Here is a 17,115-nt window from a genome sequence, read left to right on the forward strand (position 1 = left end):
CTTAAGAGACTTCTGGGATAAGTCTGACATTTTTCCATTTTGAGATTTGTTGCTTCTTTCATCATGTTTATAGAATTTTTGTTTATCTCATAAATAGAGCTATATTTGCTTATTCATGAGTATCTACTTCCTGATATATGATAAGTACTTTGATATAAAGATTTAGTTTTGATTATCATTTTTCAGAAAAATATTTCATGATTTATTTGAATATTTTTCAGTTTTTCTTTTCTATTTTACTTCTGTTCAGGAATACCTATTATATTTGCAAGTCCCCTGTTTATTTGGCATATTTTTTTTTTCTCAAATACTTTAAAAAATTCATTATTGAAGAATAATTAACATACAAAGTTATATTAGTTTCAGGGGTACAAGATACAGATTCAGCAATTCTATACATTACTCAACACTCACCATAAAAGTATCACCATACAGTATTATTGTAACATTATTGACTATATACCCTGTACTGTACTTTTCATTTCCAAATCACATTTTATCTTGAGTTGCAATTTTTTAATTGATGTAATTCTCCTGGCCTGGAATGAGCAGTGACCAGGTAAATTTCTTTCGACATCATTGTGAGGCTAATGCAGTTTTTTTAATTTTGTTTCTTTTTATTTTATGTTTTTTTTTTTTTTGTGCTCAGGTTGATTAGCCTATTTTGGACACCTAGAACCCATACTTTAGGTAGATGATGCTATGGTCCCTTTCAATTCTATGATTCTATGATATAGTATATATGGAAATGTCCTAGTTTCCTTAGGAGAAAGAAGAAAGTTAAGGAACAGCAAGCACAGATGTATTTTTGTATATAAAAAAAATCTGAATAGAGAAACTCTAAAATGTTACCAGTGGTGATAAATGCATGGTGGAACTTTGCTAGGTGTCTTCTTTTCCCCAGATCCATTCTGTACCCTGCGCTGGACCCTGGGGAATGACCAGTATAGACTATAACTATGGGCTTGCTCCCCTACTCTCTGGTTTCTGGTTGGGTTCAGCCAATGGAGAGTCCCAAGAGATCAGGGAGAATGTGGGGGGTGGTAATGAGATATTGATTCCCCAGCCACTTACTTTCAGAATTGCCTTGTGCTGGCCCAGTCCCTCCACTAAAGGTCATAGCTCTTCTCCAGGAGGGCTTCTCTATTTGACTCCTGGGTTCTAGTAACCACTACTTACCCTTGCCCTTTGAGGCCTGTGGTTATAACAGCCCACCCTATCTAGCCCCATCGCTATCCCTGGTGATATCCCTTTATCCTTCCCAAGGACAGTAGATCATTGACTGAATAGTCTGCTGTCAACATTAGGATCTAGGTGCTTGCTTTAAGAAGTGCTGGTTGCTGTCAGTTATTTCTTGGCTAAATGGATGTGCACTTACTTTTTGTTTTTAGATCCAAGAGTCGAAGACTGGTTCCTCATGTCCTCACCTCTGCCACAAACCATCGTCCTCGGACTCTATGTCTATTTTGTCACTTCTCTAGGACCAAAACTCATGGAGAATCGAAAGCCCTTTGAACTCAAGAAAGTGATGATAACATACAATTTTTCCATAGTTCTCTTTTCTGTGTATATGTGTTATGAGGCAAGTGTCTTCAGTATTCCTAGTGGGAGGATTTTGCCTGACTCTTCCTGTTTTGCTGTTGTTATGTTTCTTGTTATGATTATAATGGTAATGCTGAGATTTAAGGGATTTTAGAAATTTATCTTAAATTTTTGCCCCAAAATTGTTATGTATGGACCTGCTATTAAACTATTTAGAGGATCTCAGTATAGTCTACCTCACAAGTAGTGAGAAAAATGAACATTAAGTCCAGGAACTTGCACATAGGTAATCTTAGTAGATGATTGAATGAATCTGTGAATGTTAGTTTTAAGGAAACTCATACATGGAGAAATTAAGTAACTTACTCAAAGTAACACAGCTGGTTATTGGAGGACTGATATTTGAGTCCAGGTCTGTCTGACACTGAGCTCATCTTGACTATGTAATGAGTTATCATCATTGTGGTAGGAACCTCAGATGAGCTATAATATAGTAGACTGTGTAGGTTTGGTTTAGCTGGGCCTTGAGGACACAGAGAATTTGGACTCCTACAAAGCAATAGGTAAGGGAGCCTGTCCCTTAATTGTCAATAAGAGAGATGGGGATCTTTCAGAACCTAAGAGTAGACTCATGGATTCTCTCTCACCCACTGTACTGTTAACTTTCACCCAGCTTCACTTACCTGCTTTTCTGAGATTCCTTGCTTCTTTTTTCAACACTAGTTGGCTTCTTCACCTTCTACTCCTTATTTACTTCTTTGCAGCATAGCTTGTGCTTCATCATAACTGGAACTCTCGAGGGCCCACCATGACCCCTCTGGCCTCTCTTGACACCATGACCTCTCCACATGCATCCCTCCAACTTGATTCCTGCTGCAAATCCACCTGATTGAGTCACCTTACGTTTGCTGTAGTCTCATGTCCCACCTGCCTCCTTAAGTCTGGACTTACCTTGCTACCTTCTAGTTCTTCTATTTTATTACTAAAATCAACTACAAGCTATCTTACTGTCCCTTTTGGATCATGAGTAACTGAAAGGGAAGGGGTAACAGAGGTGGGGAGCAGAAAAAATTCATGCTTTTACCAAGTTATGACAGAAAGGAAATAGCCTCTAGGATCATGTTAAGTGCAGACCTAGAAGCCAGGAGACTAGGGGCTAATTAGTACCAGTTGTGCTACTAACCAGCTGCCTGACTTTTGAGCAAGTTACTTAAGCCCTCTGGGCCTTAGTTCCCTCTTTTTATAGAGTCAGGATTAAACCAAAGTGTTTCTCACGTCCCTTTATGCTCTGTGTCTGATTATGTCATTCAGTATAATATCCCCAAATATGTTTCTCAGGAAGGAATTTAATTATAGCCAGTAAGTTTGGGTTCCTATTTTAGCAAATACAATGTAAAAGGAGTTTTGAAAATATCTGAATTTGGCGGTTTCTATCTCTCATTAATCACTCATACTAGAGTTGCTTATATGCCAATGTTGGGTTTATTACCTGTCAGATATAAATTATTGCTCATTCTTCTTGATGGCCTGCAATATAGTAATGTCACAAGCTTCACAGACTATTAGAATGTTCTTAAACTTAATATCAGGAAAGCACTAGTTTCCACCCTCTTTTTAAACAGAGTTTGGCAGCCGGTCATCATGTCATCTCCAGGACACTGAACACATCCCGTGGTTTGTTGGGTAGAGCACAATTGCATCAGATATACAGAGGAGACACCTCCACTTATGGATGTTAGGGAAAATAAGAACAAGATGAAAGGGAAGCACATCAGACTAAAGGAACCCACCTGCCTTATTGAATAGTGATGATTTTGAATGTGCTAGTTACTTGGCACCAGACAGACATTAAGAGAGAGAGAGACTTGTGAAGACCTAACCAAAGGCCATGTCACAGAGCTTCTCTTGTTCAGCTTAGTCCTTATTTGGGGTAGGGAAAAGTGGAGAACCAGTCATCCCAGTTAGTTAACTAGACTTTGTTTTACTTGCAGCAGTCAGTAGAGAGTCTGACTGGGAGAGAATATGACGCTCACTGACAGATCAGGTCTTTGTAGAATTAGCTATTTTCCTACCACATTCCCCTGTTCCTTTGAGAAATATTCATTGATTTGGTTTTGTAAGTCATTTTTCTTACCCGTAAAATATGTCTCATACTTTTCTGAATCTTAAGATAGTCTTTTTTTAAGATTTCATCATGTACCAAGTAAACAGTAGGATTAACTATCTTGCGAATCAAGCTAGGAGCAAATATCAGGAAAGGATAGTGTGATTTTGAAATGCCACTGTCTAAACAGTTGTTCTTTCTCTTTTGCTTCTTTTTGTTGTTTTTTTTTTTACCATAAAAATATCATTCTGATAAACCCCATAAATTTTTGCTTTTAAAAATTAATTTATGGTTAAGTTTTCATTTTAGCTTTAATAGTAATTAAAAATATAAATTTAAAATGTGCATGAATGGCAGAAAATGATGTAACCATTATACTGAGAAAGAAGACATTCCAGGGAAGGTATTGGCCCTTGTGAGAATAGGATGTTAGAGAAGAGCTGGTCATATTGTCAGAACACTCAGTTAAGCCAACCACTTAATATACTCATTAAATGAAAATTAGAGCCCTTAGCTTTTCATTTTCAGATACTGTTTTTTTTTTTTTAATTTATTTGAAGTTTTTATTCGGATCAGATACTGTTTTAAAAGAACTTCCCACCATCATACTAAAAGAATGTCAACATAACGTTTGAATTAAGGTTCAGATAAAAACAATAGGCTCTTTCTTCTCACCACTGGTCTAAGGTCATTTTGTGGGTGTGCTGGAATTAAGGCATGCACTCTTATTGTTAACATTTTTGTCTCTTACTTGTCATGTGAATCCAAACTGAACCAATCTCTGAGACTTATGTTTGATCAATCTTGATTTAAGAACCATAGACTACCACTTCATATCACACACACTAGCCAAGGACAGGAAGGCCCAGTTGTGGCAGCCACTAATAGTACAGTAAGAAATTTTGGTTGTCCATTTATTTCTTGACTGATTGAGAAGATTAGAAATTGCCAGAAAAGACTTTTTTCAGACTGTTACTCCCTTCAGAGTACACAAATATACTCATGGGTATATATAGATATACATATATTTACATATACTGGCATACACCTACCAGTATTTGCTATCGAAGCAAAACACTCCCAGTGTTTTATTCTCCACTGTATTAGAATAATCATCGTAAGAAATGGACATTTGAGTCAGAACACAGTTGATATAAGTAATACATAACTCTATGATTTTGAAAATTCTTGTTGCTTTATCAAGTGAGTTCCCATTTTATAATTATTCTAGCCTGCTTTTCCCTCAACGCAGCATGCTGAGTCAGCTGCGCTTGTGGTAAAGAGACACAATCAAAAGTACCATTGTTGTAGCTGTTGAGCAAAGTCTTCCTTCTTTAATATACATGTGCTCTCTTACAGTTTGTGATGTCTGGCTGGGGTACAGGTTATTCACTTCAGTGCGAAGTTGTTGACTACTCCCAGTCACCTTCAGCATTGAGGGTGAGTTTTTCTTTGGAAAAACTTGTAACTCAAATGTTACTCAAATGTTACTCAAATGTTTAGAGTTTGTTTTTTTAACACTTAATGTGAACTCAGAAGACTTAAATGACCCAATTCTCAAATTATATGGACTGAAAGAAAAAAAGCTAAAAATTATAAGAAAGAATCAATGTCAGGGGCGTAGTTTTCTGTTAAATGAAAATTGGTACTTTTATTTTTTAACTTCCTGGATTTAAAAATGAATTCGTATCTGGTTCCTCAAAAAATTAAAAATAGAATTACCCTATGATCTGGCAATTTCGTCTGGGTGTATACCTAGAAGAATTGAAAACAGGGACTCAGAGATATATTTATACACCCATTATTCATAATAGCCAAAAGATGGAGGCAACCCAAATGTCCATGGACAGATGAATGGATAAAGATAATGTGTCATATCTATACAATGGAATATTATCCAACCTTAGCTAGGAAGGAAATTCTGACATGTGCTGTAGCACGGATGAGCCTTGAGGACATTATGCTAAGTGAAATCATACAGGCACAAAAAGATAAATACTGTATGATTTTATTATATGAGGTACCTGGAGTAGTCAGATTCAGGGACAGAAAGTGAAATGGTCGTTGTCAGGGGTTGGTGGGGAAGGGAGATCAAGAGTTATTGTTTAATAGGCACAGAGTCTCACTTTTGCAAGATGAGAAGAGTTGTACGGATGGATGGTGGTGATGATTGCACAACCATGTCAATGTACTAAATACCACCAAACTGAACACTTAGTAATGGTTAAGATGGTAAATTGGGTTATGCGTATTTTGCCAAATTAAAAAAATAAAATTTTCCTCCGTATAAAAAATAAAATAAATTCATATTTATGTGTGTTTCTGCAGATGGCACGCACCTGCTGGCTTTATTACTTCTCTAAATTTATTGAGCTGTTAGATACCGTGAGTATGTGGTCACCACATTTGCTAAATGTTTGATATTTTAGTAGAAGCAGTAAACTGCTAGAGTTCAGTTGTCTTGATAACTCTGGTATTTTCTCTACTTCAGGCAGACCTCCTATTATCTTTTACCTTTTATTATCAGTAACTTTAGAGAATAGATAGGATAAGCATTTTTTTTCAGTCTTTTGCAAATTCTGAAAGGTTTTCTTGTGTATCTACCACCTGACTAAGATAAGCATGTAACTGTCACTGCAAAACTGTGCAACTTTATGGAGATGAATGACAGGTGTTTGGGGAAGCAAGTTCATGAAGCAAAGAGCAGAGAACATTTTACCTTGGGTTCTTTCAGTATAAACCAAAGCACTATGTCATCCATATTTCTTTAAGAGGATAAGTGCTTCAAAATTCATAAGCTTACATTAGGATATTATCCCTGGGATATCAGTAATTTTGATAATATCAAAATGATCTCCAAATGCCTTTCTGAAGTTTATGCTTACTAGATCTTCTCTCTTCCAACTTAACATCCTATTGAGGATCAACTCTGAATTTGGGTGACTGGGGTCTGGGAGAAGCAAGTGCCATGGGTTATGGTCCTTGATGAGAGGAAAAAGCTGTGTTCTTCTGTTTTAACAGTAGCCAAGGAAAGCTGGGTATTTATCATATATATGGGGCATGTAGGTCTCAGATACCTGGAACTAGTTCTGGATCTAAGAGCTGTGTCGTCTTCTTCTTCAGAATACATATTACAATTACATATTAGAGAATACATACTTCTTTTCTTTTTTAATTTAAATTCAACTAATAACATATAATGTATTAACTAGTTTCAGAGGTAGGGTCAGTGACAGAACACATATTCCTTGTAGTAAATCTCAACATGCTTCACCTTCTCAGCTGATGAATCACATAATGTTAGAATTGGAAAGGATTTCAGTGAGCATAGAATACAGTGGTTCTCAAACTTGGGCTTGCCTTGGAATCACCTAAATACACAGATGCCTGGACCCCACCCCTAGGGTTTCTGATTCAGTGTGTTGGGCTCAGGAAGTTACATTTCTTTTAAGTTCTCAGGTGATGTTATTGCTGTTGGTCCAGACTCTACACTTGAGAGACCCCTGTTATAGTCAGGGTTCCCAGCCATCATAGTACAGGAGCATTAACTGCATTAGAAAAACCAAAAAAACCTGGGACCCATCTCAGAGAGTTGGTGCCAGGTGGCCTGTACTTAGAGACTAGCCATGGCTATTTTTATAAAGCATCTTGGACATGGTAATATACAGCCAGGGTTGTGAACCACTGATCTGGGCCAGAGCTCTCAATCTGAAAATAAATTGAAGCCAGGAAGGTAAGTAACTCACCCAGAGGAATGCCACTATTGCTTGGGACCGGGACCCCAGATAGTTGGTTTGGGACTTTTTCATTGCATCATGCTGCCATCTTCCATGTGCATAAGCAAATGCATTTTGGCTTTATTGTTTCCTGCTTTGTATGTTCTCATTTATTTCCAGGTTCCATAAGGAAACGGTTGCTACCTCTATGTCCTTTCCTAAACCACATTTCTTAAATATTACTATGGATACTTTTGTTTGTGGTGCTCTGCTTGGTCCTATAGTTAGAAGTCTGACTCATTACTGGTATTCTGAATTTTGACTATTTTTTGAACACTTAATTCTGCTTTTGAATTTTTTCTTGAAAAAAATCTGCCCCTGCAAAAGCCTTCGTGTTCTCTTCTTTGTTTCTGCAAACCGTGGATACATTCAGTCTGGATGGTGCCTTTGTTGCCTTTCTCCTTTTTCGCAGGCCACTTTCCCCCCATCCTATTTCTTCAAATCCCCTCGACTTTTTCCATTTCATCTTTCTTTAATAATAATATGCTAACTTTTGCTTTGTTGCAAGTTCTCTTTTCAGTTTGCTTAATTCCTTATCTAAATTAGTAGGATGTCTTAGAGAGCAATATAGAATAATTTCTGTCCTAAGAATTGAGACTCTGTGCTTTCCCATATACTTCAAAAGCCACATGGATGTTTTCCTACCAGTAACATTTCTTTCAATAATATTTGGCTATGTTCGTCACTTTGCGTTTTTGATTTTCAAATCCACATACATTTTCTTTAACACCTTTTTATTGATTCTCCCATGACTATTCATCATACCTAAGTTCCTTCATACTTATTAGCTTTTTAGCTGCCCCTTGGAGAATCAGCTGCTTCTATCAGCATTCTCTAAGGCAGCCCTTTCAATGCAAATTATGATGTGAAATAGTTTGTACTTTGCCAGTATTTTTGTAGATAAATCAGTAGATCAATCATTGCATGATTTTCTATGAACTTGATTTTTTTTAAAATTATTTCAGATCTTTTTTGTTCTGCGTAAGAAAAATAGCCAAGTGACTTTCCTGCATGTCTTCCATCATACCATCATGCCATGGACCTGGTGGTTTGGAGTCAAATTTGCCGCAGGTAGCCAAGGGAGAGTTGGGATCATGTGTTATAAACGATTACATTTCTGTACGTTGTAAAGACAAATTCTGTCCTTAAATGTGATTTAGAAGAAACTTAAAACATCAAAGGACTACTTGGATCAAACTTCTGACTTTCATTATTACCTGAAACATAAAAGTAAGACTTTAACCTAGATCCTTCCCCTACCCTCCATTCTTTAGATACACGTGATTTTTGGGTATAGTCTCCTACCCATAATCCTTTAGTTGTTTTGTTTGGATTTTATTCTTTTCCCATATAGTTCTATTAAATATCATTAAATAAATAAACAGTAAAAAAATAAAATGGTAGAAGCCTTAGTTTTATAGAAATATAGTTAGTTATCTATTCCTTATAGCTTTCCAGGAAGTTAAAATGTTTATCTCAAGTTCCAGTCTTTGCATTCGAAATTCCAATAACTGATACACACCTCATCCCCTACCAACTCTTTAAAGATGTGTCAAATTGTGGTTGAAGGATGTTGTTTGAAGTTGAAACTGGTTTAAATCAAAAGCTTGGCAAACAGCCTCTTTTGTTCATTTGGTTTTGGTTTTATGCCTCTGAACATCTAGAATCGGAAAAAACAGGTTAAGTAATTTTACTCTGTCATCAAGTGTTAAATAAATGATGTCCCCAAGGACATGTACTTATTAGCAGATGTTGGTTGGGAGATTTATTTATGCGAGTTTCCTAAATTTAAGAAGTCTTCGAGTAGATCTGCAGCCTTAAAATTTCTCTGAATAGCTCATTTCTATGAGGCATTCTGACTTTGTAGGACAAAAAAGAGAAAACACAATTGAGGGACACTTGTTTGAATTTTACAGTCTCTAGGCATGGGGAAAAATCCTCACGTCTTAGAGCATGAGAGGGCGTGAACGAGCCATTGGCATAAAAGAGGTACCAGAATCTAGAGGAGCTGAAAGGACTGTCCCTACCATGGCTATGAGCATCAGATTTTCCAATATATGAGGTGTTTTCTTTGCCCAAATTGGCATTTATATGTCAGAGTTTTTAAAAGTAAATGTCACTATTTTTTCTGGTAATGTATGTTAATATAAAAATAGTCTCATCTGTATCCATTTTACAAATCAAGGATAGCCATATTACTTAATCTCCATTATTTTTCTTCTCTTTATATGTTTTTGTTTTCTCTCACATGCACATCAGTTCTCTGTATAGTGATACTCATTGACATCTTTATTCATGTTGCCCAAAAATGGGAAAATACCTAACCATCCATTAGTAAAATGGTTATGAATTCCTGTGTATATATAATTGTGAAATGCAAATGATACCAGGAGACATTTAGCTCGTCTTCTCTTTTAAGCAGTTTGACTCCAAAATTATCAGACATAGGTGTCTATTCTATTTTAAAGTATGCTAGAAAAAGTTCTTTCACACCCTTATAATTTATTTATTCAGATTTCTTCTCTGAGACCAGAATATTACATCACAACACTGAAAAATATAAATAGGAAAAAGATTGGGAGGCATTACCCTAAAATACAGTGATTTAGAGGGACTAACACAAAAAGTGCTTTCTCTCTCTGTCTTTATCCTTCTCTGTATTTTCTATTTTTCTATATTGAATAGCTGTACGTTTTATAATGGGAAAAATGAGCTTTATTTGAAGAGTAGAGTTGAGCACTTTTCTAATGTCTATCTTAGACCCATGGATAGTCTGGCTTCCATTTTCAAAAAAGCATTACTTTCTTTTCTCTTCTTTTTTTTTTTTTTTTTTAAGATTTTATTTATTTATTTATTTGACACAGAGAGATCACAAGTAGGCAGAGAGGCAGGCAGAGAGAGAGGGGGAAGCAGACTCGCCGCTGAGCAGAGTCCGATGCGGGGCTCGATTCCAGGACACTGAGATCATGACCTGAGCCAAAGGCAGAGGCTTAACCCACTGAACCACCCAGGCGCCCAAACATTACTTTCAATAATGAAAATTGAAACATGAAATTCTTTGTTTTTTTAATGTTACCGTGTTTATGGACATCAAACACTTTGTAGTGGGTTCATTGTCCGCACCTTAAACCCCCTTCTGCTTTACAAAATGTAAATACTTTCTTATATGTTCAATGAGTTGGCATTACTGTTCAGTCTTACATGTGGAATCTAGAAAATACTTGTATACCTAATACCTATATAGTGACAGGTACAGCAGTAAGAACTGAGATATTTCCAGAAATGTGGTCTGGCATTGGCTTTCATTCCTAGAATGAAACCGTCCAGTTTACACTGTTCTTTCAAAAACTTGAGCACAGCTGATTTCAATCTAGTATTTAATTTCCTGTTTGCCTGCTGTACAATTCTCTGGCGTAAAAAGCATTCCAATTTTTCTTTGGAATATGATGGGAATGTTTCTCTGGCAGGTTTTTATATTCATTATGCACATACTCCCTTCCAGAGATTGGGAGAATTGTGGCAATTACCCAGGTTATTCCTTTATTTTTCTAAAAGGAATAAAATGAGATGGTACTAATTGCAAAACATTCCAAGATGTTAGCTTTGCGAAACTATTGTTGTAAAGAGGAAAGCAGGCTTAGAAAATACTTTATTAGGAAAGCCTTCCAAAGAAGATGTGAAAAACATTCCTAATTAAAATGTGACTGTTCTATGAACAAACTTATTAACATATCTGAGGGAATAATTGGAACTAGAGAAAATCAGCAAGTTAATCTTATTTGATAGCTGATTTTGATTAGTAACCCTTACTAAACTAGCTAGCACTAGTGTTAGCTACACTAGTGCTTGTTAAATTCCTGTCCATAGGATCCTCATTTTAGGACATTTAAAAAATAAAAGATTCTGGATGGAAAATAGTCTACTGAAAAATGGGACAGGTATCTTGGTGAAAAAATCTCTGATATAGTTTGTTTCCTATGTGTTTATATAATCACAAGACACAAAAGGACACAAGAGGTATTTGGCTTATGCCCTGTTAAGCAGCTTGACTCCTTAACTATCAGAAATAGACAAATACTATATTTTTAAATCACCCTAGAAAAGGTGTTTTCACACCACTATAATTTATCTATTTCAGTTTCTTTTGGGAAAAAAGACTAATCCAAATCTAAATAATAAAAGGTGGGAGGTTGGTAATAAGCTTCATTAATTCAGTTTCTTCTGATTTGAAATTTATGATAATTAAAGAATTGGCTACATTTTTATTTATTCTACTTAGAAAGTTTATGAAGCACAGTACAGCATAAATGAGGCATTGGAAGAATATTTAAATTACTCAAAAATAATTATTTAAAACATGTTATTTTAAAGGAGTACTTTAGCAGTGGTAGTATCTAGAAGTGTCTAACAGTTCTGCAATTATGAATGATTATTAAAATGTAATTAGTTTCTACTATGCAACAATTTTTATTTTGCTTTAAATTTTCTATAATACATAGTGTTTATGAATGTGGTCCTTTTTCTAATGTAATTGTTCTATATTTTGACGTTTCACTTTATTTCTAGAATTAAAGAATACTAGAATAAAGAAATTAGAATATTTTGGAGAAGAATTTAAATCCCAGATCAAGATCACTAAGCTGAATCAGGCTATACATAAAGAATGCAGCTTCTTTGATATTGTGCCTCTTAGGAAAGATGCTAAGGCAGAGTTTTCTGGTTTTTTCTCCTGCTATCTGCCAGTCACATTGTTACCCCTTCCTGGGTACTACAGGTCCACCTAAAGACAATTGAAATGATCTTTACTTCTGTTCTTCCAGGGTTCTTTGCTTCTACTCTAAATTGAATGTGATCAGTAGGAGATGTAGTGATTAGAAGAGGAAAATCAAGATAGGAAGACAAAATTGATAATAATCAAATGGAAGCAGTAAGCAAAGATGGCTTAACAATTAATGAATGTTTATTTTGGAAAAACAATAATTGTCTTTAAATAATTAAAGCAAACTTAGCATAGCCTCCTAATGAAAGGAGTGTTTATATATTTTTACTGCCAAAGTTTCATAGCACAAGAGAATGGATTGTGACGCATTCATACGGTGCAATACTATAATACTAACAGCCGTAAGAAAGCAAACTACTAATCACAGCAACATGGACAAATCTTCAGAAAAAATTATGTTGATTAAAAGAAAGTAGGCTCCAGAGATTATCCTGTGTAATTCTATTTACATGAAGCTTAATATCAGGCAAAGCTAATAGTTGATAGAAGTTAGCATAAAGTTTATGTTGAGAGATATATTCTTGGAAGGGGGACATAGGAACTGTATGTGATGTTGGAAATGTTCTATATCTTGACTTTGGTGTATGGCTATGTGGGTGTATATCTATGTACACAATCATCATTTAAGGTTAGTGCATTTGTGTACTTTATATATGTCAACCCTCACTGAGAAAATGAACTTGATTACTACTATTAAGTATATACCATTTCAAAAAAATAAACTTATTTTGTTAAAGTGAACCCAAATCAAAAGACCATCTTAGGGTTAAGATATAACAATAAATAAAGGCATTCTCATTAGTTTTTGAAAGTTTGCATCTTATATTTCACTGAATGAATATGTTATCCAGCTCCCTGTAATTTGATAGCAGATTAACAAATTGATGTTGTATATGTTTTTCTTTTTACTAAAATTAAATAATTATTCTAAAATCTCAGTTGACAAAAATGAATCTCATTTTAAGGAGCATTGCCGCCAATTTACAATAATTTTATTTTCCAGGTGGTTTGGGAACATTCCATGCCTTTCTAAATACAGCCGTACATGTAGTCATGTATTCCTACTATGGGCTCTCCGCACTGGGACCAGCATTCCAGAAGTATCTATGGTGGAAAAAATATTTGACATCATTACAGCTTGTGAGTAATTAATTTTCTTTAAAACCAGATATAAAATTAAGCTGGAGTAATTTCTCTTCCCTATGAATCAGAATACTAACGAAGGAACAAAAGTTACAAAACAATAGGAATATAGAGTGTGTGGCCTCTATAGTGCATCCCATCATTATCCTTTCCATGTTATTTAAACTTTCCTAAAGAACTGTGTTGGAAACAAAGTATATTTTTGGTAGCCAAGAGCTCAGACAGTTAAACCAGAATGTGTATCTTTAGGCTATCTTTGTACTATTTTATACTTTTCTATAAAATAAATATAGTTATGGGATGCCTGGGTGGCTCAGTCATTAAGCATCTGCCTTCGGCTCAGGTCATGGTCCCAGGGTCCTGGGACCAAGCCCCGCCTCGGGCTCTCTGCTTGGTGGGAAGCATGCTTCTCCCTCTCCCGCTCCCCCTGCTTGTGTTCCATTTCTGACTGTGTCTTTCTCTGTGAAATAAATAAATAAATAAATAAAATCTTAAATAAATTTATGACAAAGATAATCTCAAAGTTATTTGCACTACAGCAGGCACAATATTAAATTAGGAGTTAGAAATACCATCTAAATGACTTTGGGGGAGGGAATATAACTTTGAGGGGATAATGAGTCTTCTTGTATGCCTGGCTCTAAGTCTGGTTTTCCTCCAAATGGCAAACATACATGCGGATGAAAGAGGTAGGGGAATAGTATACCGTATATATTGACAAATTGACAATGCTCTAAATAAGCAAGTGTAAGGAAATAGTGAAATAAATTATTTTAATTCCTACTTTGCAATATTATAAAATCAGGAAAATTATTCACTATTGCTTTCTTTTTAAGTATTTTTTTTCTGATTGTGAAGTAACATATGCTCATCACTGAGAAATTAGAATATCTAACTAAGCAAAGAGAAAGAAAAATAAGCCTAATTCCGCATGTATGTAAATACCTGTTCCATGATTTGCATTATACTGCATAGACAATTTTGTATTGGGCTTTTTTTCCACTTATCTACTCTTAAATGTTGTAAAAACTTTTTTTTTATTAATGTGGCAAAATGCTAAAATAGAAGAAAGAATAGATATTATCTCAAATGTGTTGGTTATACACAAACACGCCTGCATCAGATATTGGCGTGTCACCGAGGCTTCCAGAGGTGTCATCTTTATGTCTGCCAAATGAGAGAAATAAGGGTACCTACTGCACAGGAATGTCATGGAAGTTTCTTAAGATAATGCAGGGAGGGGCGCCTGGGTGGCTCAGTGGGTTAGGCCTCTGCCTTCGGCACAGGTCATGATCTCAGGGTCTGGGATCGAGTCCCATATCGGGCTCTCTGCTCAGCAGGGAGCCTGCTTCCCCCTCTCTCTCTGCCTGCCTCTTTGCCTACTTGTGATCTCTCTCTGTCAAATAAATAAATAAAATCTTAAAAAAAAAAAGATAACGCAGGGAAAGTTGAAGATGATCAAAAAAGAAACTGAAAACCTTAACTATGGTCATAAATGGAAGATTATAGGTAACTGTTATTTTTTTTTATTTATGAATTTTTACTTGTCTAACATTCCCACAGAACACATGTTGCCTTTTAATCAGGAGAAGAAAGAGATGCAAAAAATCTGGACATTAGCCTGGGGAGTGTTCCTTTTAAGATTGTGTAGACTGTTCTGGAACAAAGAGCCCTTGGACATCATGAGGAGTGTCATCAATATTGTTTCACTCCTTACAGATTCTCTACTGCCATTGGCAGGATATATTTTTATCCTGATATGACTGTGGGTGACAAGTGGCAGATACCAGGACTCAGGGATGCTTTTGCTCCTATGAAATCGCTAGGGCTTTAATTAGAATGAATGTGTTTCCCCAAAATTGAAATACCTCGTCTAACAACAAGACAGATTATTTGAAATTGAAGCTCTTCTAGAAAATGAGACCATAAGAAAGTCATCCCACCCATGTGTATTTCATCAAGTCAAGGACTCAAGACAGAGACTTGCCAAGAAAACCTGCTCAGATGGTTCTTTCTGTGGGTACGAAGGGGCTGTTGCCCCGCCCAGCTCCTGGGCCATTTACGTAGGGCCGCTGGAGTTGTACACTTAGGCAGGACTGAGTAGTGGTTTCCCATTCCCATCTGGATTTTGACAATGTCCCACCCACTCTGACTCCCATGGAGGCTAGATTTAAAGATAAAATTCCCAACCCAATAGCAGCCTAAGATGTGGTTGCAGAGTGTTTAAGCATAAGCAGCCAAAGAATGCATTAAATGATTGCTCCTTTGTGACTGCATATCTGAATAATATTTTTCATTCTTTCATCTTTTAGGTCCAATTCATTATTATCACCATCCACATAGGCCAGTTCTTTTTCATGGAAGATTGCAAGTACCAGTTTCCAGTCTTTCTGTACATCATCATGAGTTATGGGTGCATCTTTCTGCTGCTCTTTCTCCATTTTTGGTACCGTGCTTACACCCAAGGCCAGAGGCTGCCCAAAACTGTGAAAAATGGAATCTGCAAAAGCAAAGATCACTGAAATGCAAGCACGACATGAATCTATGAGACTGGTATCTTACTTTCCTTGACAATCAAGAGCTTTATCCATGTGAAGTGCATTTTGTATATTTTTCAAAACCAAGAACTTGTATTTTTATGATAAGTTATTGGGGTTTCTGATATTTGAGAGCCCAAGGTCCCAGATAACAGAGTCTAATTAGAGCCTAAAGCAGGTAGTTTTTCAGCTGCTTTTAAACCTAATCTAAAGGTTTTATTTAATGCATTTTGTTATGGTGAAAGGAGGATATGAAACAGTATAGTACTTTTCAAAGAAGTCCAATATAGATGAAAATATCATCAGATATTTTGATTGTGGACAGAGATCCATGCCCTACTATAGATTTCTTCTGCCAGCTCTAAAAACCTCTAACTGGGAGTTTTGGCTGTTGATTATATTCAGAAGACACTGTATTTACTCTAAAGTTAAATTCCTATCCTAAAGAACTAACACTGATGAATATTAAGTGAATTTTTGGTAAGTTGTCATTTAACATCGCTAACAGTAATTTTTAATGATCTTTTGTGTAGCCACGACCAGTTTCACTGATAAGACTTCGCTACAACACTTTTGTCGTATATATACTGTTTAAAAGTAACAATTCTTTCAGTTAGTACCTTGATGCACTTAACACTAAGGTTAAGTTAATGTTTTGAAAACAAGAGGATTTGTTCTGTAGCTTAAGGAGCACCGTGCTATTACTATTTTGCAGTTAACTTTGTGTGTTTCTGGAAAGAGGTGAAATTTGTCAATGGAATAAGTACTTTGTAGTTCAGTGGGAAAAATCTGTTGTTGTATTATAATGTCACTTTCTCATATTGTTATGGCTTAAAGGATTATCTTGTTAATATGTATTGCTTACATATGTAAACGTTCAAATCCTTAGCACAATGCAGGTACCCTTAAATCATAAATGATTTCAGACCTTCCACTATACACAGTTTCCAGAGATGAGTTAGAGTTGTTTGTGAAGCAACTGGAGGGGTTGTTTGTGAAGCAACTGGAGGAAAATGGTTGCACAGAAATTCTCCAGGGACTACATATGATTATGGTAAGGGTCTCAATAAAGAGAGAAAGAGAGAGCCTGTTTAATAGTTGGTATAGATACACTGCATAGAAAAATGTTTCCCAGAGTTATGAATTAATCAATAGCCTGGATTTCTTTTTTCAGACCTATAAATTATATAATGAAGACTTGAAATTCATTTTGCCTACTTTTGTTTTTTCACA

At 35.8% G+C, this 17,115-nt stretch overlaps 1 protein-coding gene across 1 annotated transcript in view; it reads left to right on the top strand.

Annotated features, from left to right (window-relative positions):
* The window catches only part of ELOVL7 (ELOVL fatty acid elongase 7), a 73,206-nt gene extending 56,344 nt beyond the window's left edge, over positions 1-16,862 (top strand). Inside the window, exons 3-8 of the mRNA XM_032850017.1 lie at positions 1,392-1,582; positions 5,006-5,086; positions 5,975-6,031; positions 8,388-8,493; positions 13,206-13,342; positions 15,658-16,862. Of these exons, the coding sequence (XP_032705908.1) occupies positions 1,392-1,582; positions 5,006-5,086; positions 5,975-6,031; positions 8,388-8,493; positions 13,206-13,342; positions 15,658-15,867 (782 nt within the window). The 3' untranslated portion in view covers positions 15,868-16,862. The remainder of the gene's footprint in view (positions 1-1,391; positions 1,583-5,005; positions 5,087-5,974; positions 6,032-8,387; positions 8,494-13,205; positions 13,343-15,657) is intronic.
* Positions 16,863-17,115: the final 253 nt, after the last annotated feature.

This window comes from Lontra canadensis, unplaced genomic scaffold (assembly GCF_010015895.1).
Source record: "Lontra canadensis isolate GAN:19392208 unplaced genomic scaffold, GSC_riverotter_1.0 scaffold4, whole genome shotgun sequence".
Classification (NCBI taxonomy): domain Eukaryota; kingdom Metazoa; phylum Chordata; class Mammalia; order Carnivora; family Mustelidae; genus Lontra; species Lontra canadensis.